This window comes from Lontra canadensis, unplaced genomic scaffold (assembly GCF_010015895.1).
Source record: "Lontra canadensis isolate GAN:19392208 unplaced genomic scaffold, GSC_riverotter_1.0 scaffold86, whole genome shotgun sequence".
Taxonomy (NCBI): Eukaryota; Metazoa; Chordata; class Mammalia; order Carnivora; family Mustelidae; genus Lontra; species Lontra canadensis.
In genome coordinates, this window is record NW_022631080.1 from 770,606 (window position 1) to 796,235 (window position 25,630).

Sequence of the window (25,630 nt, forward strand, 5' to 3'; positions counted from 1 at the left end):
TAAGCAGGGGGAGCAGAAGAGGCAGAGAGAGAAGCAGACTCTCAGCTGAGCAGGGAGCCTGATGCAGGGCTCAATGTCAGGACCTTGGGATTATGACTTGAGCCAAAGGCAGATGCTTATCCGACTGAGTTACCCAGGCACTCAGCATTTGGTTCTTCAAAAGAAATTTTAAGATACAGTTCAAGAGTGCTTGAAGAGAACAAATGTGGCCACTGCTTTTCCCAAGACATTTATTACTTTCCTTATTTATGCTTAAAGTGAAAAACATATTCTTCCAGTCCCGTCCACTTATTTGTAGAGCATAACAAATAACATGGAGGACATAGGGAGATGGAGAGGAGAAGGGAGTTGAGGGAAATTGGAAGGGGAGGTGAACCATGAGAGACTATGGACTCTGAAAAACAATCTGAGGGTTTTGAAGGGGCGGGGGGTGGGAGGTTGGGGGAGCCAGGTGGTGGATATTAAGGAGGGCACATATTGCATGGATCAGTGGGTGTGGTGCAAAAACAATGAATTCTGTTTCGCTGAAAAGAAATAAAAAAAAATATTAGGGATGAAGTTGATAAGGTTTTTTTTTTTAATTTTTATTGTTTTTGCACCACACCCAGTGCTCCATGCAATCCGTGCCCTCTCTAATACCCACCACCGAGGTTGATAAGGTTTTAATAGTACTTAGCCACTATGAAACTAATAGACATAGAAAGGCATGTAATTGCTTAGCTATATTGCTTGCTTTAGTCAATGTCCCTTATAATAGTCTATCATACAAATATTTTAAAACTATCCATCACAACAAGAATTACATTATAGGAGATCTCAAGAGGTCTTGAATTTGGAACTTGTTTTTATGAAAGATCTAGCAATTCTTCAACAGGACTTTCAATCACACCGCTAAATGGGCTGTCAATATGAAAAGTTATCTGCTTTATCATTTTTTTCCTATTAAAACACTGAAAACAAATATTTTTAAATTCAGTTTCCTCTCTGTTCTCAGAAGCATACTGTCTGCACCCTATGAAACTGGAGAGGGAGACAAAACAATTCTCTAATTCCATAGTAAAATCAGTTTGAGGGTTTTGGGGTATTTTACACAGTGTCCCTCACGTGGGGAACACAGAGACACACACTACATTTTCTGAGTTCTTATTATGAGCCAGGTACTGTACTAACAACTCTATGTGAATTAATTTGTTTACTATTACAGCAAATATGTTAGAGACGAGAGAACTGACAATCAGAGAGGACAAGTGGCTTCAAGGTCACTCAGTAAATTTGATTCCAAAACTTGTATGCTATAATAATAATAATCATTATAACTGCAAAACACCAAGAGCTAGAATTTATACAGCATTTACTATGTAACTATACTGTTCTAAGCACTTCCCACATCTTTTGACTTACTTGTCCTAATAATAGACTGGTATTTTAGAAACATTTAATATCCACATTTTCTTCAGATGAGAGACCAAAGCACAGAAAGCTTAAATAACTTGCCCAAGGTCCCACAGCTAGTAAGTGTGACCTTGAGCATGCTTCTGGTCCTATATTTATTAAGCAAACCTATGAAAAACCTTCATATATAGGTTTGTGATAGGATGTTCTTTTTATATTTTTTTAAAAAAGATTATTTATTTTTGAGAGAGAGGGAGAGAGAGTGAGTACAAGTAGGGGGAGCAGCAGAGGAAGCAGGAGATGGTCCACAGAGCAGGGAGCCCAACTCTGGGCTTGATCCCAGGACCCTGGGATGATGACCTGAGCCAAAGGCAGACGCTTAACCAACTAAGCCACCCAGGCACCCACAATGTTCTTTTTTTCTTTTTTAAGATTTTATTTATTTATTTGACAGAGAGAGTTCACAAGTAGGCAGAGAGGCAGTCAGAGAGAGAGGGGGAAGCAGGCTCCCTGCTGAGCAGAGAGCCCGATGCAGGACTTGAACCCAGGACCCTGAGATCATTACCTGAGCAGAAGGTACAGGCCTAAACCACTGAGCCACCCAGATGACCCCACAATGTTCTTTTTTTTTCTTATTCTTTTAAAAATTGTTTATTTATTTATTTATTTTTATTGTCTCAGAATCATTTATTTTTTTACTTTTTTAAAAAATTTCTTTTCAGCATAACAGAATTCATTGTTTTTGCACCATACCCAGTGCTCCATGCAATCCGTGCCCTCCTTAATACCCACCACCTGGCTCCCCCAACCTCCCCCCCCCCGCCCCTTCAAAACCCTCAGATTGTTTTTCAGAGTCCATAGTCTCTCATGGTTCACATGTTCTTTTAAAAAAGATTTTAGAATATGTCTTATCATTGACTGTTGTTTGAATTAGGAATCCAAAGATAAAGATGTTTAAAGAATCCAAGCAATAATAGTACAAAGTAATTGTATGATAGTAAATAAGTCCTTCTGTCATGATTCCACACTATTTCCCATATTTATTGCAAGATATAGGAAAGTCTAATTTTAAGGTGTTTAAAAAAAATTATTACTAGTAGGTCTGAAAACATTTCTGTAGGAAGTTACTAAATAGTATAAAATACCTTACATTCACAAAATATTATCCAGAACATCACACAAAGAAACTACTTTTCTTGTACCTTACAAACAAGATTTAGCCATATATCCTCTTGTTGTATCAAGGAACTGCAATGCTCATAATGTGCCTACCTGCAGAAGCTTCCATCTGGTGTTCAGGTCTTCCAGGATGTTGAGGTTATATGGTGACAGCTGAATGCCCAATGTAGTGAGTTGACGAGCAAGGTCATTGACGTAGCTGACATTCTCTTTCAGAGGTGTAATTTCTCCTCGAAGTGCCTATGTGAAATAGTCAAGGGCAAGTTGGAAAATGAGAACATTTAAAGCAAAGAAACAGACACATGGGAACTACAAGATATCTTGTTCTGTTTAGGGTGCAGTTAGTGACATTTGCTCTATTACAGTGCCATTGCAACTATGAACACTTGTGAATGGGTGAATAATAATAATAACGAATATTTATAGAGCATTTCTTAGGTGCCTAATCCTGTGATAAGCTCTGTCCACTTAATGATAATTTTTTTCCTACAAAGTAATCCTATGGGGTATGGTTGGAGAATTCTCATTTTACATGTGAGAAAACAACTTGCAGAGGTATTATCTTGCCAAAGTTTTAATGGGTCAAAATGGAGGAACGTGTGATACATAACCAGGGTTGCCTGCCTCCAGAGTACATATTCTTAGCTATTATACTATAACTTTCCAAAGTAATTCTGAATTGGCAAAGTAACAAAAAAATGCACTGCTGGATTCTAAATTCTACTCATCATACAACCAGAAATGGACCCTTTTTTAAAATAATAAAAATATATACTCAATCATGAGATACTATATTCACACTTTGTACCAACTGCATAATAAATAGATTCATTTAGAGATTAGGGTATTTTGTCAAGCCCTAGGAATGACTGGTCTCCTGGTATTTTAGTCCTTGTAGCAATGGCTTAGGAGAGCTCCCAAGGGGCTTCTCTACTGTCTCTGAAGCACTAGAATGGGATTCTCTGATGCAATGCATCATGACAATCCAGTGAGTAGAAGAACCCAGTGCAGATATGGGGAGGATATTACCATGCATCATATCTACCCTATTAAGATGACATTTATGGATCTTTAACATGATGCATGATGTCCAAATGTTCCAATGAACAATTTCTAAGGGACAAATTCCCTCACTTAGGAGAACAGTTTGTGTAATGTAATGTCTATGTACAAGGACAACATCACTTACTCGGATATATATGCTGCTTTGACTTGCTTGATATGGGTAGGTGTTATTTCTCTGGTTCACTATGTTGATAAAACCACTGTTTACACTGACTTCATCTATAACCCTCCAATTCCCTCCCACTCTAAAGAGAAGGAGCCAGTATGTACATTCTAAATAAGAATGGCATTGTCCTGTCAAATCAACCTCAATATCTCACCACTAAAATGTGGTATTGTATGGAATATAAGATTCTTATATAGTTCTTAGACAATATAAGACATTGTGATAATCACTCTACAGAACTTAATGTTTTTTAAAAACGGGCATTAAGAATATTATATTAAAGAATCATGGATGTCTTTTGGGAGCGATGGAAGTGTTCTAGAATGAGACAGTGGTGATGGTAGCACAACCTCGTGAATATACAAAACATCACTGAATTGCACACTTCAAAATGAGTGAGTTTAAATTTTATTTATTTATTTATTTAAAAGATTTTATTTATTTATTTGATTGACAGAGATCACAAGTAGGCAGAGAGACAGGCAGAGAGAGAGGAGGAAGTAGGCTCCCCGCTGAGCAGAGAGCCCAATGTGGGGCTCGATCCCAGGACCCTGAGATTATGACCTGAACCGAAGGCAGAGGCCTAACCCACTGAGCCACCCAGGTGCCCCCCAATTTTTTTTTATTAAGTAAACTGGACACCCAATGTGGGGCTCAATCTCATGGCCCTGAAGTCAAGTGTCACAGGCTCCATCAACTGAGCCAACTGGATGTCCCTGAAGGGTGAATTTTATTGTTTGTGAATTATGTATCAATAAAAAATAAAAATAAAGGAAAACAGAAGAAATCTTTTTGTCTGACCATAGACATGAAAAAAAATCCTATCTGATGTATTCATCTTTATTCAACTTCATGTCAATGGAATGCTATAGGAATCGGTCTGAGAAAGTTTTTATAGGGATTGATAGTAAATATTATTATTCCATTGCCTTATGAATAAATATAGAGATTAAAAGAATCCCATGGATGGAGGTAAAATCCATCAATGTAAATTTGTATCTCTAAAAGGAAATGACCCATAATCACTTTGTTTTGTGTAATAAAAGGTTAGAAAACAGATTTATTTTATTTCATTTTTTAAAGATTTTATTTATTTGACAGAGAGACAGCGAGGGCGGGAACACAAGCTGGGGGAGTGGGAGAGGGAGAAGCAGGCTTCCTGTGTGCAGGGAGCTCGACGCAGGGCTCAATCCCAGGACCGTCGGACCATGACCTGAGTCAATGGCAGACGCTTAAGTGACTGAGCCACTCATGTGCCTGAGAATAGATTTATTTTAAAGATTCATTTTTTTGAGAGAAAGAGAGCATGTGTGTGTGTGTGTGTGTGTGCGCACATGTACATGTATGCGGTGGGAGGTAGGGATCCTGAAGCTGACTCACTGCTGAGCATGGAGTCCTATGTGGGGCTTCATCCCACAACCCCCGAGATCATGACCTGAGCCGAAATCAAGAGTTGTTGACTTAATGGACTGAGCCACCCAGACGCCCCTAGAAAACAGATTTCTTAAATGTCAATGGAGAAACCCGGACAAGGGCAATAATTACAAATGGAGGCATTCTCTTCTGGATGATAACATCTGTTTCTGGGAACCATAGATAAAGATCATATGAGTGGGAACTGGAAATGGGAGAGCATTACAGAGATGGCATGCAGCTAGTCTGAGTCCAACAAAGGTGCAGGTTAACTCTGTCTGCTAATCATCTGTCTTTACCAGTGTGCCTCTCAACCACTGAGTATCTGGCTCAGTCACATACAGATTTCAACTCCCTTTGGACTACATCATGCACATGTTCAAATGCCTTTTATTAGAATATTTGGATTTTCACTTCCTCCCCCACCCCCACTCCGAGTCCCAGACACAGATTTTAATCCTCCATTGGTGTTTTTGAGGGTGCAGGTGATTAAAAATTAGGGTCCAGTATATATCATTAATCAGAACACTCACTCTCCTACCCACCCTGCCCTTGTAATCATGGGATCGGGTGGCTTCTGTTTTTTTTTTTTTTTTTTTTTTTGTCCCCATCTAGCAATTACTGTAGACGTTCTCTTAACTGGTCTCTACTTAAGACTCGGCAGATTAGCCAGTCTTCATGCTTCTGTGAAACACAGTGACTGGGGCTTCCTACAGCCTCTAAATACAATGTTAGAGCTATCTGCTAGGGTGCACGGCCTTCAGCTCTCATTAGTTGAGTTCTCAGTTGTGTGTATGGTCTCGAACCTGATTTTGCTAGTTAGTACTACAATTACATAATTTAATTAAAGATTTCACAAACCAAAGAAATTTAAGTCTAAGAGAAAATAAGCTATTATTTCTATGAAAACCAGCTTAAACCCTTTAGAAAGGTGCTTTAAAAAGAACAAGAGAAGTAAATATTGTTCAGCTGGGTGTAGACAAGGCAACTGTAAAAGATTAGGAAAATAATCTGAAAAATTTAGAAGGGTTCTGTATTCAGAATGCCTTTCATGTTTCCTGATGTGCTCTGTCTACATGAAAGAAACCGGAACTGGAAATCACAAAATCTTCATCATCAGTGTGATTTATGGAGAAGTCTAATCAGTGAATCTACACTTAAAGAAGAAACCTTCACACAACATTAAAATCCTGGTTGACTATTTTAAGATCGAATAAAATGTTTAAGACATACTTTTTTATGATTCCCTGATTGAACTGGCTTTTTCAATTAACTATTGAACTCTAGGTTCTGAGCTGGAACAGAGGAAATCTATGATAAATTTTACTACCACTCCCTGACAACCACCACTATTACTACTAGTATTATCATTAACGAAGGGGGGCAAAAAGCATAAGTTTAGTTTAATGTGGATTACATTTCTGTTAGGATCAAAGGAAGCTTTGATGTGGGCAGGGAGAAGGTCAGTTGGTAAAATGATCATTTGGTGGGAAGTTTCACCCTGGAGGGATATCACAATAGGAACCAGGTCAATACAGGTCTTATGTCGTTTAAGTAGATGTCCCATTGTGTTTGATTATCTTTTTGATATTAGAGCTCTTAATATTACTCATATAAATATATGTTTATGTTATTGAACTCTGAACATGAAATGTCAAAAAAGTACCATTACCTCTGAACAATATCCCTTGTTATTTAAATATGACCAGAATTTCATTAGATTTTATTCTAGTTTGGAAGCAGTGAGTGAGAAAACATGGAAGGGAGCCATTATACTGTGGGTTTTCTTTGAATCACTTAAACATCTGGAATATATTCTCCATGAAAGAGCAAACCAAGTCTAATTTTATTATGACTAGTTTCATGCCAGTAGCATTTTCACTTCATTAAATGTTGTCTGATTATAGATATAAAAGTACTGATTTAGAAGGATATATAAGTCTGATATGTCAAGTTTTTCTTCTTTTTATGAAATTAAATTGGCTGTCAGGTCGTTGCTTATCCTACGTAGTTAAAGATTTGTTCCAATATAGATTTAAGATTTTAGTCATCAACGACATTGCAACGAAAGAAAGGAATTATCTATTAACAAGAGAACATCATTTTGGAGGGAGAAGCTTTGGCTTCATAGTTAAGGGACTGTTCTACTGGGTACAGAAGGTCAATTTAAATGATTAGAAAAAAATAAGTCAAGGGATCTGTACTTTGAGAGCCTCTGATTCCTCTATGAAGTATGAAGCAATAGAACTGGCATAAAATCGGTGTTCAACAAGTATTCGTTGAATGAAAATATGAATTCAGGAGAAGTGGGAACATTTGAATTAGGTGTGACAAGAGACCATGACAGAAATTGACCTCAGAAACTAGCGAGGTTGCCAGATGGTGTTGAGGGCCCATTGGAGGCCGAGGACTGACATTTTGTTTTTGAAATCTTGAACCCATCCACCCTATTTTCTCCTTCGCCAACAGTGATCCTTGCAAGCATGCAGAAAGCAGTGGATCCAGGTTTGGAGTCATGTCAGGTGTCTCTTTATCAGGGACAAGGGAGTTTAAATTTTAGCTGGAATGTCACTGAAAAACATACAATGGAATCTAAACTGGTTAGAAGGGAAGTGAAGCAAGAGGAGGCTTGTAGATGGACAGCAAGTAGGGGAGTAAGTAGTGGTGGAGGTCCAGGAAGGACACTCCGAGGAAGGCCACAGTAGGAGCAGCTGCACAAGCAGGCATAGAAGGGAAGAGGCTCTGGGATGCGTGAATTAGCAACGCCACCTAGGAGTTTATTTATAAACTGTGTGACATGATACATATCACACGCACACACATATAAAGTGTTTTATGTATGTATTAATGGGGCCACTGATAATCTGAAAAACTTCCCTTCTTAGGGACATTAAACATTCTTCCTGAAATCTTAACCTACGCATTCATTGAAGTCCCATGTCATGTACCAGAAATTCAAAATTAGTCGAGTCTGATGATGAAAGGCCATTCTAAGGCTATATACGCTGGCGGGAGAATTTTTATGTCACAAATACTACTTAAAAGATGAAGTGGTGACTAGTAGCCTTTCTATCTACAATGAAACTTTAGTGAACAAATGTTTGAGAACCAATACCCTGGAAAACAGTCTACAAAGAGGAGATGTTAGGAAAATCCCAGGATTCTTCACACTGGGTTAGTAGTGAGAAGGCGATGGGGAGGAAATGGAAGTCATGTCCTGCAAATAAAGGACTTGAGTAGCACTATTAGAACTCCTACATGAGGCGCAGGGAAGTCCTCATGGGACCCAGTTACCCATGAACTGGGGGCAGGTACAGCCCAGCTGTGTTTTGTAGCTTCTGCATTTCTGGATGGCTACATTATCCTGATGGGAATGAGTGCCCGCCAATGGGGCCAAGAGAGTCAAAGACCATATGCTGCTTTGCCTAGAGGATCAGAGGCCTACTGGAGTTTCAAAAATACCTGGGGGACATGAGCTACTCAAATGTCATTGGATGAATAACAAAGAAACACAAGATAAGATGTAGGAAAGCCTTTCATGAAATGCATCTGGCTTGGAGATGTCCATTGTTAACTGTAATTCTTGGCTCTTTACTCTGGTTGGGTTACTGCCTGGTGTAGTGCCCAGGGTGGAGGTTCAGCATTTGTCTCAGCCATCTACTGACTTAGGCTGGGGATTTGGAGAAGCAGAGTCTGAACAATCTTAAGTGAGAGGAGCAGGTAGAGGGAACAAGCTAAGTAAGGATGTTGTCTCAGCTGGAGCCCAACATCAGCTTGATCCCATGGAGAGCTCTGGAGCACAAATATATACCATAGTCTGTTCCATGTTGAGACAAAGGGGTTGTCCTTTTCTACCGCAATCTCAATTGGTTATTGGACACTAGCTGCCTTCTGGCAGTCTGAGCAGGAAAAAGGTGGTGTAATTTCCCAGGCAAGGTGGCTTCTTTTTGCCTCAGGGAGGTTTTCTGGAAAAGGGTGCAACGATGAGTCTTTTAGCAGCCAACTCTCAGTTGCTGGGGATGAGTGCACCAGTTTAGTGAAGGCATCTGGCTGGGTGCCTACAACATCTACTACATAGATGAACTTCATCCAGTTCCTCAATCTCCTTTACCCTTGAACTTCAGAGGTCAGACACCTTTTTTTGTTTGTTTGTTTTTCTTCAAGAGGCTTCTTAGGTGAATTCTCATTACTAACATTATGAGGCTAGCCCATAGATCTCCAACAAAATGGAGAATAGCCATCCTTTCCATAAGATTAACTCCTTGATCTCTGTCAAATATTGAGGGAGTGTATGGAGCTGAGACATCCCTCTGCCTTTCATATCACTTTTGCCTCTGGTAGACTTTCTTGACAATAAATTATGCCACTGAAACATGTATTCTTTTTTAATAGAGATGCGGCCGCATTCCTTTCCAGCATCAGTATTCATTGTGGTAGCCTGAAGGCAAAATAATATGCTGTTTCTTTTCATTATCTTCCCTGCGTTCAGCTTTTGGGGCCATTTTTGCATGTTTTCATAGTTGGGCATGACCACTTTTGGCCAGCAAACAGAATAAGGACATAAATAATGAAACAGACTCAGAACTAATGACCTAGATGTAGCATAATCAGGATGACTTAGAGGGAAGTTAAGTTCAAGTAAAAAAAAAAAAAAAGGCACCCAGATCTTAGGAAAACAATATGAAGTTTGTAGGCATGAAGAAATCTGGGGCCTTTATTTCCCAAACAATTATCAGTAATTATATTTTAGCTACGGGTTTCCCTCAGAGTCACCACACTTTCAAAATTTGTGGCGCGCAGAGAATAGCAATTAACTGCTGTGTTTTTCCCAGGAAGAATCCCCACATTTTTATGAAAAAAGTATTTCTAGTTTTTTTCTCAAAAAAGAACGCACACCCGAACACAAAAGCATAAATTCTTTTTTAACATCTTCTCATTTGCATCCATTGTAATTCTTCATCTTTTTGGACATGGCTTCACTATGAAGCTCATAACCTCAAGGTTCTGAAAGTAAGAGCTGAATTACAGCTCTACCACACTAATAATGTCTACCTCCTTTTTTATGCATATTGTTCATTTTGCCTTCACAGATATAAATTAGGAATGAGGAACAAGACAGAATTGATCATGAAGGACAGGTTTTTACTTATAAGAACAAGTGACTTTAATTTCCTTGGAAGCTTGTTTCTGTAATCTTAACTGTGACTGCTAATTATTTTCTCTTCACAGAAAAAAAAAGCAAACAAACCAAAAAAATAAAAACACAACAAACAAACAAACAACCCATTTCCAGCTTTCCATAGCCTTTGCATGACATAGTGAAAAGACCTAAGAAGGTAGTTCACCCTTGTTCTGCAGAGGCTCAATGCAAAACATGCACAATTAAAATAAAAAGGTCCCTAATGAGTATAAATAAATCATTTAAGCAAGCCATGTTTTTAGGCTGCTAAGGAAGCAGAAGAAATGCCAATATTTTGTATCTGAGAAATTTTAATTATATGTGACAAAACATCAAGCGAAATGTCAGTTAATGAAATCTGTTTACTTATTTAAAAATAAGTAATAATCCATAAGCCATTAAAAATATCAACCACAAGGACATTGATACTCAAATTCAGGAGTTACTTTAGACAGCTTAGGTTTTATAGTTAACAGGTTTTTTGGATTTGCAAACGTTTCTGACAATCTAAAATGTTCATGGTCTGTGTCCACAATTACTACTGCCACTGCCCCTGTCTTGTTCTCACCTTTCCCGACATGGCTCACACCTCCCTGGAAGGCAGTGGTCCTCACTTAAGAGCATGTCTCATCGTTACTGTGGAGCATTTGTTAACACAGAGCCTGCAGGCTCCTGCCCCCAGTGTTCTATTTGTTTGTGTGTTTATTTTATTTATTTATTTGACAGAAAGAGAGAGTGAGAGCACGTGGGGTGAGGGGTGGGAAGAAAGAGAGAGAGAGGTAGAGAGAATCTGAAGCGGACTCTGCACTGAGTTTGGAGCCCAACGCAGGGCTCGATTTCATGACCCTAAGATCATGACCTGAGCCAAAACTGAGAGTAGGATGCTCCACTGACTGAGCCATCCGGGCACCCCTTGTCTCCAGTGTTTTTGATTCCACAGGTCCAGGGTGGACTTGAGGAGCTGGCATTTTTGACAAGAACTTGCAAGGGGCTGTGTTCCTAGAACTCACCAAATTTATTCTTGGCTTAGACCCTTTGTGTATGCTGTTCCCTCAGCCTGGAGTTTTATATCTGTACTCTCTGCATGGCTGGATTTCATTCATGAACCTCAGAGCTCACTTAATGCAACTGTGAAAATGAGCCCATCCCTGGTTTCCCTATTTAAAGAGGGCTCTTCCTATTTTTCTCCCTCTTAGCCCCCGTTCTTCTTGGCCCAGATGGCAATTTTAAAGTGTATATACATTTGCCTATTTATTAATTCATCATCTGTCCCACCCCAAGATCCTAATCTTCATTAAGGCAATTCTATATAATTTTTTCACCAGGGTATGCCTGGATGCAGCACATGATAATCCCTCAATACATTTTTACTAAAGAATAAACAGTTAAGAGAATTGAGCTTTTTTTGCATTAATTACTAACACTTCACACCAACGGGTATTCTCAAATTGCTTCATCACCACAGTTTCCAATAAAAATCTGACAGCGAACTCCTAAATAAAATAAGTCAGCTTAGGGGCACTTGGGTGGCTTAGTCAGTTAGGCATTTGCCTTCAGCTCAGCTCACGATCCCAGGGTCCTGGGACTCAGTCCTGCATCGGGCTCTCTGCTCAGCAGGGAGCCTGCTTCTCCCTCTCCCTCTGCCACTCCCTCTGCTTGTGCGTGCTCTCTCTCTCTGTCAAATAAATAAAAAAACTTAAAAAAAAGCCAGCTTATTTCCTTCAGCTTCCATAACCGAATTCTTTAGATCTGTTACTTGATTTATGTTATGTTGGAGCCTGTGTTCATTTCTGACATGCCTCTAAGCCTCTGAGCAAGAACACAACATTCTAGTTTTGGGTGCCGACCAGAGAGTTTTCAGAGAAACGGAGCAAGTGGGGAAAATTGAGAAGTAATCTATTTAAGGAAAATATGTTCTGCTGATGGTGATACACCTTGGTGTAGTCTTCCAGAGGGCACTGTGGCAAGGCTGAATGAAAACGTTAAGAAAACGTATTGCATGGAGCATTGGGTGTGGTGCATAAACAATGAATTTTGGAACACTGAAAAAAAATAAAATTCAATTTAAAAAGTATTAGATAAGGCATGCAAAAAAAGAGAATATTTATATAGGAAAAGATAACAAGCTCAATCCCAGGGTTTCCATGGACAATTGTAGAATGTTAGCCCAAAAGGGCCAATGGGGCTGAAATACAATCTGAGCACCACTGCTAAATTGGTGAGCCTTGGCACAGGAGGCTATCTCTTCAAAGACACAGATACCTTACTCTACTTTGCCCAAAAACTACTTCATAAATGTTGGCGTTGAGATCAGGGATGACTTGTGTCTTTAGCTCACTCTCTTTGTCTCCCTCCTCTTCTCTCTCATGATTGGGGTTTTCTACTAGAGAAAAAAATTCATTTACAACTATTTGCATGCATTTCATCTTGTGTAGAAGGGGAATAGGGACACGGGCACCTCAGGACTGTTGCAAAGATGAATGAGAAGTTCGGGTCTATTTCTCCTGTACTCCACCTACAACCAGTTAAGCAGTACCTCAGGCAATTTGGGGAACACAAAGTCTCCCAAGGTCTTATTTGGTCTGCTTCAGGGAGACTTTGCAAAGCAGAGGGTAGTAAGCTCGTCCCTGAGAGCCACAGACTTAGATCCTTTCTCAGGTAGCTGTCATATTGGAGTCAACTTCAAATATTCCCCTGTGGTGGAGGAGTGGAATCCTGTCTTTCCTCACTCCTCCATCATGTAGCTTTATAAGGTTTCCTTGAACTAGACATAGAACTGATAAACAAAAACTGATATGGTAAGAGGAAGAAAGATACTTGTTCAGAGCTTGAACAAAGGGTAAGAAGTAGGAAAGCTTAATGTGTTTGGGGAAGGACAAATAGTCTTTAATAAGGTGAAACACGAAGTACAGGGCAGTTGTAGAAGACTAATCATGGGCATTTTCTTTTCTTTTAATAAATATTTTATTTGTTTGTTTGTTTGCCTAAGAGAGCGCAAGTGGGGGAAGGAGCGAAGGGACAGAGAATCTCAAGCAGACGCCACACTCAGCTCAACCCGGAGACTGGCTGGGGATCTATCCTACCACCTTGAGATTGTGACCTGAGTCGAAATCAAAAGTGTGACACTCAAGTAACTGAGCCACCAAGGCGTCCCTCATGGGAGTTTTCTGGGAGCAAGGTTGTAGTGGGTATGAATGAGTAGCCTTTGCAGGGCAGATAAGGAAGGTTTCTGCAAAAGGGAACTATCAGGGGCTCCTGGGTGGCTCAGTGGGCTAAAGCCTCTGCCTTCAGCTCAGGTCATGATCCCAGGGTACTGGGATCAAGCCCTGCATCAGGCTCTCTGCTTGGCAGGGAGCCTGCTTCCCTCTCTCTCTCTCTGCCTGCCTCTCTGCCTACTTGTGATCTTTGTCTGTCAAATAAATGAATAAAATCTTTAAAAAAAAAAAGGGAACTATCATATTCTCAGCAACTGTTTTAATTAGATTTCATTACTACTCAGCCGAAAACTCTTATTTTATATCTACTATCTACGACCCATATACGTATTATGCATATACTATGCAATGGAAAATGGGACTCCTGCCAGAGATACAAAACTATGTGGGTTATGGAAAGAACAATGTAATCATGCTATGAGAAGTTGTGTCACTGGGGTTTGCAAAGTGCACAGGAGACTGAGGCAGGGTGGGAGCAATTCCCTGAGTAGATAAGGAAGGCAATAAAAGAAAAGTCATGTTCTCAGGGTGTGGCATGTCCATCTAGAAAATCCCAAGTAGACCAGTGTAAGCCTGTGGTCATTTCAGAAAGGAGAAAAGAATGAAAATGAGTGTCTGTAGATTTGGGCAAGAAGTAACAATGGCTCAAATTAGAATGGTGACCAATGGGAGCAAATCATCTGTAAAATAATATGTACAGTTCTTATGTATCTGAAAGAGACCATTCTGTCCCTCACTTTTGTGCAAGTTTATTTATTCACTCATGCCAAGAAATACTATTGAGCACCTATTTATGCCAAGGAATGTTCAAGCACCAGGGAAACGGCAGTGCACAAAAGAGACCACGTTCCTATAACCGTGCAGCCTAACTCTAAGGGTTATGATTTTATTTAAATGATGATTGTTATTATACAAGGCTTATAAAGAAACAAATCCCAAGCCAAAACTTACCCATAGGTACTAAATGCCACATTTTTGACCAAGTAAATGCAGGACAAAGTATGGTATTGTCTTGTATGTAGTGGTTCCCAAGAGACACTTTTTTTCTGTTAAGACAAATTAAACTACCTTGGCCTGTATGAATAATAATTAATAGACAAATCTAGGGTTGTGGGGTTACCTGTGTGATATGCTACACCTAGTTTGCTTTATACTGGGCACAATTATTTAATTTTCATTCCATGGGGAAGGCAATCACTATTGAAACAAAATGAATTTTTGCTGAATTGATTTTCCATTCAATATATTGTTATCAACTTAGAAATATGAAAACAGAACTGAGCCCGAGATGTATATAAATTTTCAAAGAGCTGAGATAAAAATAATTAAATGGAAGAGGGCCAAGAAGGATTGTAAAATGCACTTCAGTATCTACTTTTCTTTTCAGATTATTGTAGCTCCTGAGTTTAATAAATGGTTTTAGTCTTTCCAAAATACCTCTTTCCTACAAAGAGAACAACAAAAGACTAAGATATGAAATGAACATAAAATAGATTTTCTTCCTCAAAATCAATGCGACAGTATGTCTAAGAATCAGACTGGTAAATTTTTTACAATGGTTCATCTTCATTTCATTATATCCCTTGGCTAAAAAGAAAGTCTTACGTATTTGCTTGCAAGCTATGTTGTCCCTCCAGAAACATTAGTGGCTATTATTATTATCATTATTAAAGACTTTATTTTATTTTAAGGAGGGGGAGAGGGGCAGAAGAGAGAGAGAGAGGAGGGACACAAAGAGTGAGAGAGGGATAAGCAGACTCTGCACTGAATGTGGAGCCTGATGTGAGGCTCGATCTCATGACCCTGAGATCATTACCTAAGCTGAAACCAAGAGTCAGATGCTTAACTGACTGAGCCACCCAGGCACCTTAGTGGCTATTATTTTTATCTCAATATGTACATGTGTGTGCAAAAGATCTAGCCTCTTAAGTGGAACCAAGAATTGACTCAGTTCTCCCTGTTTTTCACATTATTGAGAACTTTCATTTTTCAAGATATTCCCCTGATTTTTCTGATAACATCTTAAAATAAGAGCTAAATTCATAGCTTGTTGTGTTCTGTTCTGACAACTGCTATCATGATAATGTCCACTTAAGTATGTGTGAATGATGAATAAATTACTACTTACACAAATGTGTCTAAGTGTCAAGCTGTCTAATCAATGTACTTAAATGTTATTTCAAAACAAAACAAAACCAAACCAAACCTCAAAGTCATTGGCCAAACCTAGCTTTAAAAAAAAAGTGATTAGTATTCAAGTAACAAAGACATCACACTTTAATAGTAATAGATTTTTTCCTTTTTCAAAAGAGGAGTATGACAGCATCCTCAAAAATCTGAGTGAGTGATGCTGTATCGATTATTTAAAGGAGAATACTGTTTCAGTTGGAAAAAAGGCTTTAAAATCTGAAAAAAAAACCTTTTCACTAAGAATTCAAGATTTTTTTTGAAAGTCAAAGTGGGTCAGATTTCATTAAGACCCATCTTGCATCTGACACTCAACCCCAACCCCCAGGCAATTTCAACACTGAGACAACCTTGGAAATGTCTTCTTTCAACCTTTATAACAAAATGTCAGGGTGCTTCCAAAGGTAATATTTTATTCCCTGTGTGAGCCAAAGGATCAATGGAACTTATGCTCATTTGTTTAGCTTATGTTTCTTTTAATTTTATGCTTTCCTGGATGCACAAAAGTTACCATTCTATTGGGAAACCCTTGTGGTGATTCTAGTAACTGGGTTTGTGTAGGCTGATAACAATGAACCATTCTCTGGCTTTAGCCTTGTCCCCGCTAGAAATATGTTGACGTTGACAGCAAACTGACAAGAGGAGGGGGAAGTGGGTGAAATGTTGTTGTATGTGGCCTACGTGTCCTTGGGAACGCACAAAAGCCTTAAACCACGGGGTGATTAAATGGTAATTATTTAATTAAGACCTAATAGGATTTAAGTTCACAGCAATATATAGATGCCAAACTGGGTTAAAATGTTTTAAAGTGGGAAGATCAGTCAGTAAGATGAAACTCAGTGTTGCTTTGTCACTGGTTCTGAAAAACAAACCAATATATACTGCTTACTTCCTACATTCACTTGAGTTTTTCTACTTAATTAATTACTATACTTTGGCATATATGGTTGAAAAACTGACTTTATTCTCTTTGCCAACTTGTTTAATGCCATGTTAAGATCATGATGATAGGATCTGAATATCTGGTAGGAAAAAGTTCTCAATTAGCCCACTGAGTCCATAATAATGTGGAATCCCAGGGAATAAGACTTCTAAAAACATGTGCTTTGAAACAGAACCAGCAGGCTCTTTGCTGCATGAAGAAAAAAATTCACCATAAAAATCGATTCTTTAAAAGGAAATAGAAATCTATATTAGTGTTAGATTCTCCAGCCTCATTCTGGTTAAGAGAGTTTGACATTTCAGGACTGAACACACCGTGGAAACTTAATAAATATTGAAGTTTACAAACAAAAACATAACAATGATATGTGAACCAATTTTTAAAAACATTGAAAATCAATGTGCCCTTACTCTGCCTAATTTAGTTAACTCAATTATTTAATGTATACTTGATTTGAGTGGGTTTATACATAGTTATTTCAATTTCACATTGAACATTAATCAAATTACTTTTAATGCAACCCCCACCCCTACTCCTGCCAGGAACACAGAATAAAGGGGAAAGTTTGTTTGGAATGTTTCTTTTTTAATATCAAAGCATATTTAAAGACAATTGTTTCTATTATATTTATCCCATGATTCTTTGTACATATACCACTCATCCCACACCATAACAATGAATTTTTTTTCACAGGCATTTAATGAACTGATTTTGCACCACCTTTGGAGGAAAAAAAAATTCCCCTTCCCCAGTCACTGCAGTTCATTCTACTTCCTGCTTTCTCCCCATTGCTCTCCCAGTAATATCTGTCTCCATCTCCCCACACATATATCCTCCTCCCCTGAACACAGAGCCTCAAATGGGGTGACAAGTTATAAAATGTAGGAGTCCTGTATAAACTACCTGGTATTCATATCTAACAAGCAGGTTTTCATTTTCAAAACTTGAATAGTCCCAACTATTCTGAAGGTCTTCAATTTCAGAAACTCTATATTTACTTATACTCTGTATGTTCAGCAGGAAATTCTGAGAATTTTTTTGAAAATTTATTTCATTTACTTTAGAGAGACAGGGAGACAGAGAGACAGAGAGCATGAGCTAGAGGGGCAGAGGGAGAGGAAGATGATCTGAGAAGAGTGTTTAAGTTTAATTGCTGTCATTGGTGAATGTGATAACATGTAGACAGAGTTAAAAATTATGTGACTAAATATCTTAATTTTGAAGTATGAACAGTGGTAAGGCAATTTAACCTCTAAATCATCTGAAGCAGCCCCCAAATTGTCTGAGTGCCAGTAAAATACTAATAGGAAAATTGGAATAAATAATTGCAAACGTCTTCCACAAGAGAGACTCAGAAAGGGTAGGTCATTATTCATTTCAAGGTTTCTGAGTGAAACTATGCTCTCTACCTAAGCTATCAATCACTCTCACAGAAGGCCATGTGCCTGCATTCATTTTTGAATTAAATATTCTGGATGTTGATAAATATAAAAGAATAAGTGATATATTTACAGAAGAATTATTGAAGAACTGATTATTAACAATAAACAAAATATTTATTGTATATATTTATTTGTATATATATTGTATTTATATGTATATATTATATATTATTTTATATATAATTTATATACAATATATATTTTATATATAAATTATGTATTTTACATATATGTATGTGTGTATATGTGTATATATATATACATACATATATATGTATGTGTGTGTGTATATATATATGTATAAATATAACAGCTTCACAGTGGAATGGTGGTTCTTTTTTTTGTTTTTAAGATTTATTTATTTATTTGACAGACAGAGATCACAAGTAGGCAGAGAGGCAGGCAGAGAGAGAGGAGGAAGTAGGCTCCCCACTGAGTGGAGAGACCGATGTGGGGCTCAATGCGGGGTTTGATCCCAGAACCCTGGGATCATGACCTGAGCCGAAGGCAGAGGCCTTAAACCACTGAGCCACCCAGATGCCCCTGGAATGGTGGCTCTTAAAGTGTCCCTGGAATAAGAGCATCACCATCACCAGGAAACTAGTTAGAAATGCAGCTGTGTTCCAGAGCCCCTGAATTGGAAGCTCTGGGTTTCCATAAGCCCTCCAGGTGATTCTGATGCTCACTAAGGTGACAACCAGGGCCATAGAAAATTCTTGACATTCTCAATGACTATGTCTCGGTAACTCAAGTCTTCAAATGCATAAATATCTGATCAATTTAGACACTTATAGATTACATATCTATGAAGCCCAAGTCACTTATGAAGTCATTTCCTTACTAACAATCATCCCTTTTTTAGACCTTTTCATTAACTCTTCTCTTTCATTATCAATTCCAGTAAGTACCTAGGAGGTGGGGCAGAGGGAAGCTAGATTTTTCATGAAGAAACAGAATCTTCATTGATTCTAGATAATTGTTGCATGGGCAAGAGCTAAACAGCATTAAGAAGGCCATGTCGAGATGCAGAGGCTGAATGACTTACTAGGGTCCCTGGCCAGTTGTAGGAGACACTTTCCCTGGTCTGGGCATCTGTCCCCCCCTGCTATGACTAATGGCCACCAGCATCTCATGGCTGCCTCTCTTCTTCAGAAAGGTGACCTCTGCTGATGGCAGCCCCTGAGCCCAAGAGGCAACACATATTCCTGGCTCAGGAGGTAACTTCTGTTTCCAGTAGTGGGCCCCAGTCAGCAGTGTGATGGAGCAGAGTTCAACAGTCCACTGTGTGTTTCTCTTCCCAATTCTTCATTCAGTGAGATTACGTTGGTAGCCTGAATCTGCCACAGTGGGAGTAGGGACCCCACCGTTGGAAAATGCTACAAATGAGCATTCACTCCACCTCAGAGCTAACTGATCCATATTTACCAGCATACTGCTGGCCACTCCCCCAGGGATTACCTGGGGTGTGAAAGGACATCCCTGTTGTGCGGTGTGTATGCCAGCACTCTCTCTATGTGGATCAGGACACAGCCAGATTTGGCTGGAGGTGGCATACTTGCTTGGCTCTTCTTCTCCCTTATTATGTTTCCCTAACTCCCATACAGGCTTCTCCTGAAAGCATACTCTTTATAAATCAATGTGCACCCAGACCCCTGTTCTCAGGGTCTGTTTCCAGGGAACGTGACCTATAATAGAAGTTAAGTCATTAGTTAATTGACTGCTGCACAGAAGCCTCAAAGAATACGTGCTCAAAATTACAAAAAGCTTCTTTAAGTCATGGACCTTGTGGGTCATAGTGATCAGATAAAAACTGCAAAAGATAAATTTGAAATGGCAAGGATCTGCTCTTTGTGGATGTGTATAAAAGAAAGAAGCTGATGGAAAAAGATGAAGGCTGCCTGCACAAATTGGGCATTTTTTTCATATCACGTTTCTCAAATTATGTTTTCATACCCATGGGTAAATGTCCTGGGGGATTCATTCACTCAAGATTTTGGAGAAAACCACTTCCATATTCAAACAGAACTAATACCTTATGGAGAAGATCACAAAACTGACATGAGATGTAAGAAACTAAAACAAGAAAATTCAAAGGAACTTCATGCTCCTGGTAAAAGGAGGTAAGCAGGTGGGAGGGGAAGATAGTAGGCTTCAACCCCTTGCCCATTAAGAGAAAAGAAGTAGAAGAGTTTGAGAACCACTCTGTAAAATGTAACTGAAAATATTATTTTAGTATAAAATAACCTTACTATGAAAAAAATGGACTCTTCCTATTATGAAAAAGTTAACCGTCTTCAAAGCATAGGGTTACATTAGTCTCATAAGCACATGTGTTCCCATAATACCCAGAGAACTGGGTTTACCAAGAACAATTATTCAATGCCATTGTTTAACCTCGTTAATTAAGGTTGTATAAGGCAATAATATTGGTGCCTATGTTCCCCGTGTAATTCTGAAAATTGTAATAGCCAAATGTGACAGCAGGAGCCTACTCCTTGTGTTGTTTGTTCTCAAGTCATGCCTTCTTGTGTTTACAGTAGGAGAGTAACATAGTTGTGAACTTCAAACTTGTTATGACTTTGGCAGACACCAAAGGAGAATGAAAATATACACTCGCTACGTGCTTCCATTTTCTAAGGAACTATGGAACGTCAGGTAAAACACACATTTCCAAACTGTTTCTTGTTAACGTGGTACATGCATATAAATGCACAAGCTAATATAAATTCTTGTTCCCTCGGCTTGTTGCCGTATAATAATATGTCGAGAAAAACTAAGCTGCCATTGATATGACCCCCAATACAATTTTATTCATGAAATAAACATTCATACTCCATAATGAGATCAGACTTCTCTGGGTATAGGTTTTAACCATGTCATGAATCAATGAACGAATGACTGAGTTTCAAGATCCGTTAATGCTGACAGTCTATTACTTAAACTTTTGAAGAGTCATTTTATGATCTAAGACTCTTGAGGAATAGTATTTATAATTATAACCAGCCACAAACAAAGCTTCTGGAGTAAATCCTCAGTAAACAGGATTGGCATATTAAAGGATCAGGTTTTGATATGCTTGTTTTCAAATAGTAGGAAGGATGACATCCTTTGGAGAAATTTTTATTATCTAATTAAATACTTCCTTAGCAGAATAATGTCAGATGAACTCATTAGCTGAACATTTTGATTATCCATGTTCTCCTAAATATCCCATGACCAGAAGAGGAGCTGTACAGCTCTGATTTAATGCAACAACAATGGTAACCAATTCTAGCTCTTTTATCACAGCCCGTCAAAGGAATACAAAGAAGTCCAAATTAAAATAAGTTCAATAATAAAAAAAAAACCCATGTTCCTCTTCCAACTGTTCTAAAGCCTTTCCCTATCTTTAAGCAAAGTTCACTCAGTAATTATCTTATTTATGAAAGTAAAAGCAGAAGGATGTTTCTCTTCCTAAATAAAGGCCTTTATGCTTTGAAAGTAGATGGCATCTCGAAACAGTCAAAAAGAAAGCGTATTGAATGTCATCAACTCATTTCCTCCCACCCACTGTTTTAAATCGTTTGCTCAGTTCCAATGTATACTACACTTATATAAGTTGTTTATGAAGAGCCAAATTAATAGACTTTGCAATTGTTTTCGTTGGAATTTGGAGAGCTGACAAATGAATTAGTAGAAAATGGCAATTCTACATGAATTAGCTTTTAAGTCTCCCTAAGAGGCTGATGCAGAACTTAATAAGAGACTTATTAGGAGAAGTAGGACAACTTAATTCAGATTGATTATAGACTTCGTGAAGACAGCTGGGGTTCAAATGAAATGAAAAAGAACTTATATGCACTTCAAAGTATGCTAAGCAGATGTCTGAAACAATTACTCTGCACTGGCTTTTCAGAAGTTTCAAAGGCAGGATGGGAATAGCATGGTAAAGGAAGGTTCTATTTGCCTAAGTTGAGGTAGAGGCTTTTAAAACACACACAGCCCTCGCTAAAATCAGATGCCTTGGGTAAGAAACATGATTCGACACTGCTGTCCTCAGTAATTTGCTGTTAGCTTTATAAACAAAGCAGGAAATGAGAAAGAATACATGGGAACTGAGGAATAAGTTCTCCTGGAACGTTAACTTACAATTTATTGTACACAGAACAAATAATTTGGTCAGGATTTTTAAGATGACGAGTCCCTGCTTTAGTTTCTAAGCTCTATTAAAGCCCACAACGACCATTCTATTTTAAAAAATAAGTGCAACACTTTTAAAGTATGCAAATAAGGTTTTACCATAATATGCCTTGTAGAAATATTCCAAGATATTAAAGGCCAAATCATATGCTCTTCAACATCACAGATGCATGCTTTAAAAAATGGGATTAAAAAAAAAACCCGGGATAAAACCCAGGTTACTTTGTATGACAGGTGCTAGTTCCATATGTAACCCAGATTTATAAACATTTACATCTTTTTCGTTTGTATTTTTTTCTTAAAATCTACTTAATACACATAGCATTTGTAGGAAAATAACAAAAGCCTCCACAGAGCAATTCATTTGCAGTTTATAGCCATTAATAAAATATTAGGGAACTTTTCCAATTATGGGCAATGACCCTTGTTCATCCTGGAGATATCATTTCTTTAGTCAGTGTTGAGAGACCACTCATATTTTGAATCATTCTTAGGGCTGCCTTGTTTGTGATGGTTCCATCTAACCTCGCATCCCCAACTCTATCAGAATGGGTTATAAGCTTTCTCACTAAAACTCACATACAAGAAAGCGTTGAAAGTTGGCTTATATAAATGACAAATATAAGCAAAACTAATAAAACTTTAGAACCAGAGTTAAGATAAGAAAAGCAGTAAGGGAAGAGAGAGTTGAGTGAACATGGCAGAAAGCTTCTACTATGTTATATTACATCTCACATTTGCTCTTGGGAGGAAACATACTTGCTTTTCTCAGTGTCAAAGTCCGAGATAGCATTTCATTGACAAATTTCTCAAATAAACCAAGCCACAGGGACTCAGGATGGTGAGCCTGAAGAGATGCATTTGCCAATTATCTTCTTACATTTTTAGATGTGAATGCTAAACACACATAAGTCAGGATGGCATGGTGGCTTCACTATAGTGCCTGGTCTACTACACATGTTACTGCATTGTTCTCAAGGATAATTCCAAAAAGATCTAATCCAAACATCTCATCGTGAGAACTTAAGGAAAAACTCAGAGAATCCCTGTCCTTGACCTTCCGCAGGAAGAAATGTAAAATTCTCAAAAAAAAAAAAAAAAAAAGAAAGGAAATAACTACATAGCTGCGACAAATTTGCATAATCCCAAATGGCAGCCTGGGGGAGTTTAATTATGGTGATGGTGTGAAAAACTGTGTTTCAAGGCGACAGGCAAACTAAGGGCAGTGAAATATTCCTGGCTCAAGAAGGATGTACCACTCTGTGTAAAGAAATCAGGGTAGATTAGAACAAAAAGGAAAACTTGGAGCGAAAGCAACTCCCGAACTTTTTCATACGGGAGTTGTCCTCAAGAACGAAAATGTCATATGTAGACCATAGGTTCCAAAGTCATTCTGCTTTGGGGGCCCCTGGATGGCTCAGAGGGTTAAAGCCTCTGCTTTCGGCTCAGGTCATGATCCCAGGGTCCTGGGATCAAGCCCCACATTGGGCTCTCTCCTTGGCAGGGAGCCTGCTTCCTCCTCTCTCTTTCTGCCTGCCTCTCTGCCTACTTGTGATCTCTCTCTGTCGAAAAAAATAAATAAAATCTTTAAAAAAACAAAAACAAAGTCATTCTGCTTTCTTAAAACCTGCATATATTCCACTTACAGATCTAAATAGGGCACCTAGTAATTCAAGGAGCTCTTCCTACACCCCATTACTATAAGGAAAGTAAGAATATTTGTGCAGTCACAGAAGCAGTGGTGTTATTTCCAGTTAAAGGAGAAATCACGGTTGCATCCTTGAAATATCTGATAAGCAGTATAAATTCTGAATTTTAAAAATAAAGAGGCATTTACATTTTTTATTTTATTCTAGGGGTTATTCCTATGGAAGATCTATCTGGAAGGTTGAGATTCTCTTAGTGAGCTAAATAGTCAATACTGACACTGCGTTCGTGTCTATGGATTGACGATAGGTACACTGTGCTGAAGATGATCAGCCAGCAGCAATGCCACTTCCAAAGTGTCCCAGGACATTGTTTTGCTGTTTTATCCCTTCACCAAATTACACAGCCACATTTGCTAATGAAATGACATAATGCTCAATCCCACAGAAAAACGCATGCCACAGTTAACTTGTATAGTAACTTCTCTAGCAAATAAGAGGAGAGTGGAGGTGGGTATTACAATAGAGTCACTAGGGGTGGTGAAAATGAACTGAAGTGGGGAAATAAAATGCTCTCTGGCTACATGCTTAGCTATCAATTTTGAGTTCCCTACAGCAGGGAGCCTCCGAGGGCTTAAATTGCTGTGTAGAAAAATGGGAACAGTGGTTTTAAGTACTCTTCTACTTCTTTTCAAAGTGAGTTTCAGTTACTAAATTCACTCCCTGTAAACTACCACCACCAAATCTTCAGAGTTTCAAACCCAGTGTTGTTGAGAAGCAACAGAGAAAATGGATTTATTTGAAGCGTTGGCATGTATAAGCTCTTTTAGAAAGGAATAGTGGGCGCATCTAGGTTTTGTTGTTATTAGGATCAGAATGAGCATCTTACCAATGAGGGTGTGGGAAAAAAACTCTGTCTTAGGATCAAGACCAGGTAAGAGAAGGGAAGTGAAAGGAAAAATGCAAATAGGCATCAGTAAGGGTCAGCTGGTACTGGAGCTGTTCTACTTGGAGTGATTTTTTTGTTACTGAATCATGCTGCATACATTTTCCATCCATACTCAGAATACTACAAAGGTGCCTATGTGGCAGATACGGCTAAGAATGGATCCCTTATGTCTGCTGTAAAGCCTATAGGTTTGGCCACTTAATTTATCAACTAGTTTCGATCCCTTGGGACATTTTTTTAACTTCATTTGTCATTTTGGGGGCAGATTCTAAAAAAAGGCAGTTCCTATATTTTTGAATAAAAGTACCATTTTTAATGCTTGACAAACACAAGGCAATATATTTCAAAAGATTATTTTAATTTCCAAGTAGCCAGCAATGTTAACCATTGCTTTAATTGCAAGACATAGGGTCTCAGGATGTTAGGGCGGAAGAGATTTTCCAAGCTATACCATCAAATTTTGTAATCGTCTCTTAAATCTCCACCTACTAATTTAATGAAATCAGTTCAACATTAGACCACAGGCTTCATATGAGCAAAGACCAAGTCTGCTTCATTCACAACTGCGTGTAATAGCACATTGTATCACCGGTGGCTCATAAACAAGAGTGGAGTGAACGAACAAAGGAGCAGAAGTAGATTCCTTCGTATGTTGTGGAAGCTGTGCTAGTAGCT

General features: G+C 38.5%; 1 protein-coding gene across 4 annotated transcripts in view; it reads right to left on the reverse strand.

Moving 5' to 3' along the window:
* Positions 1 to 25,630, reverse strand: part of DMD (dystrophin) — a 2,197,254-nt gene that overhangs the window by 308,136 nt on the left and 1,863,488 nt on the right. For all 4 annotated transcript variants that reach the window (XM_032883124.1, XM_032883125.1, XM_032883122.1 and 1 more), the window contains exon 60: positions 2,665 to 2,811. In XM_032883124.1, the coding sequence (XP_032739015.1) occupies positions 2,665 to 2,811 (147 nt within the window). The remainder of the gene's footprint in view (positions 1 to 2,664; positions 2,812 to 25,630) is intronic.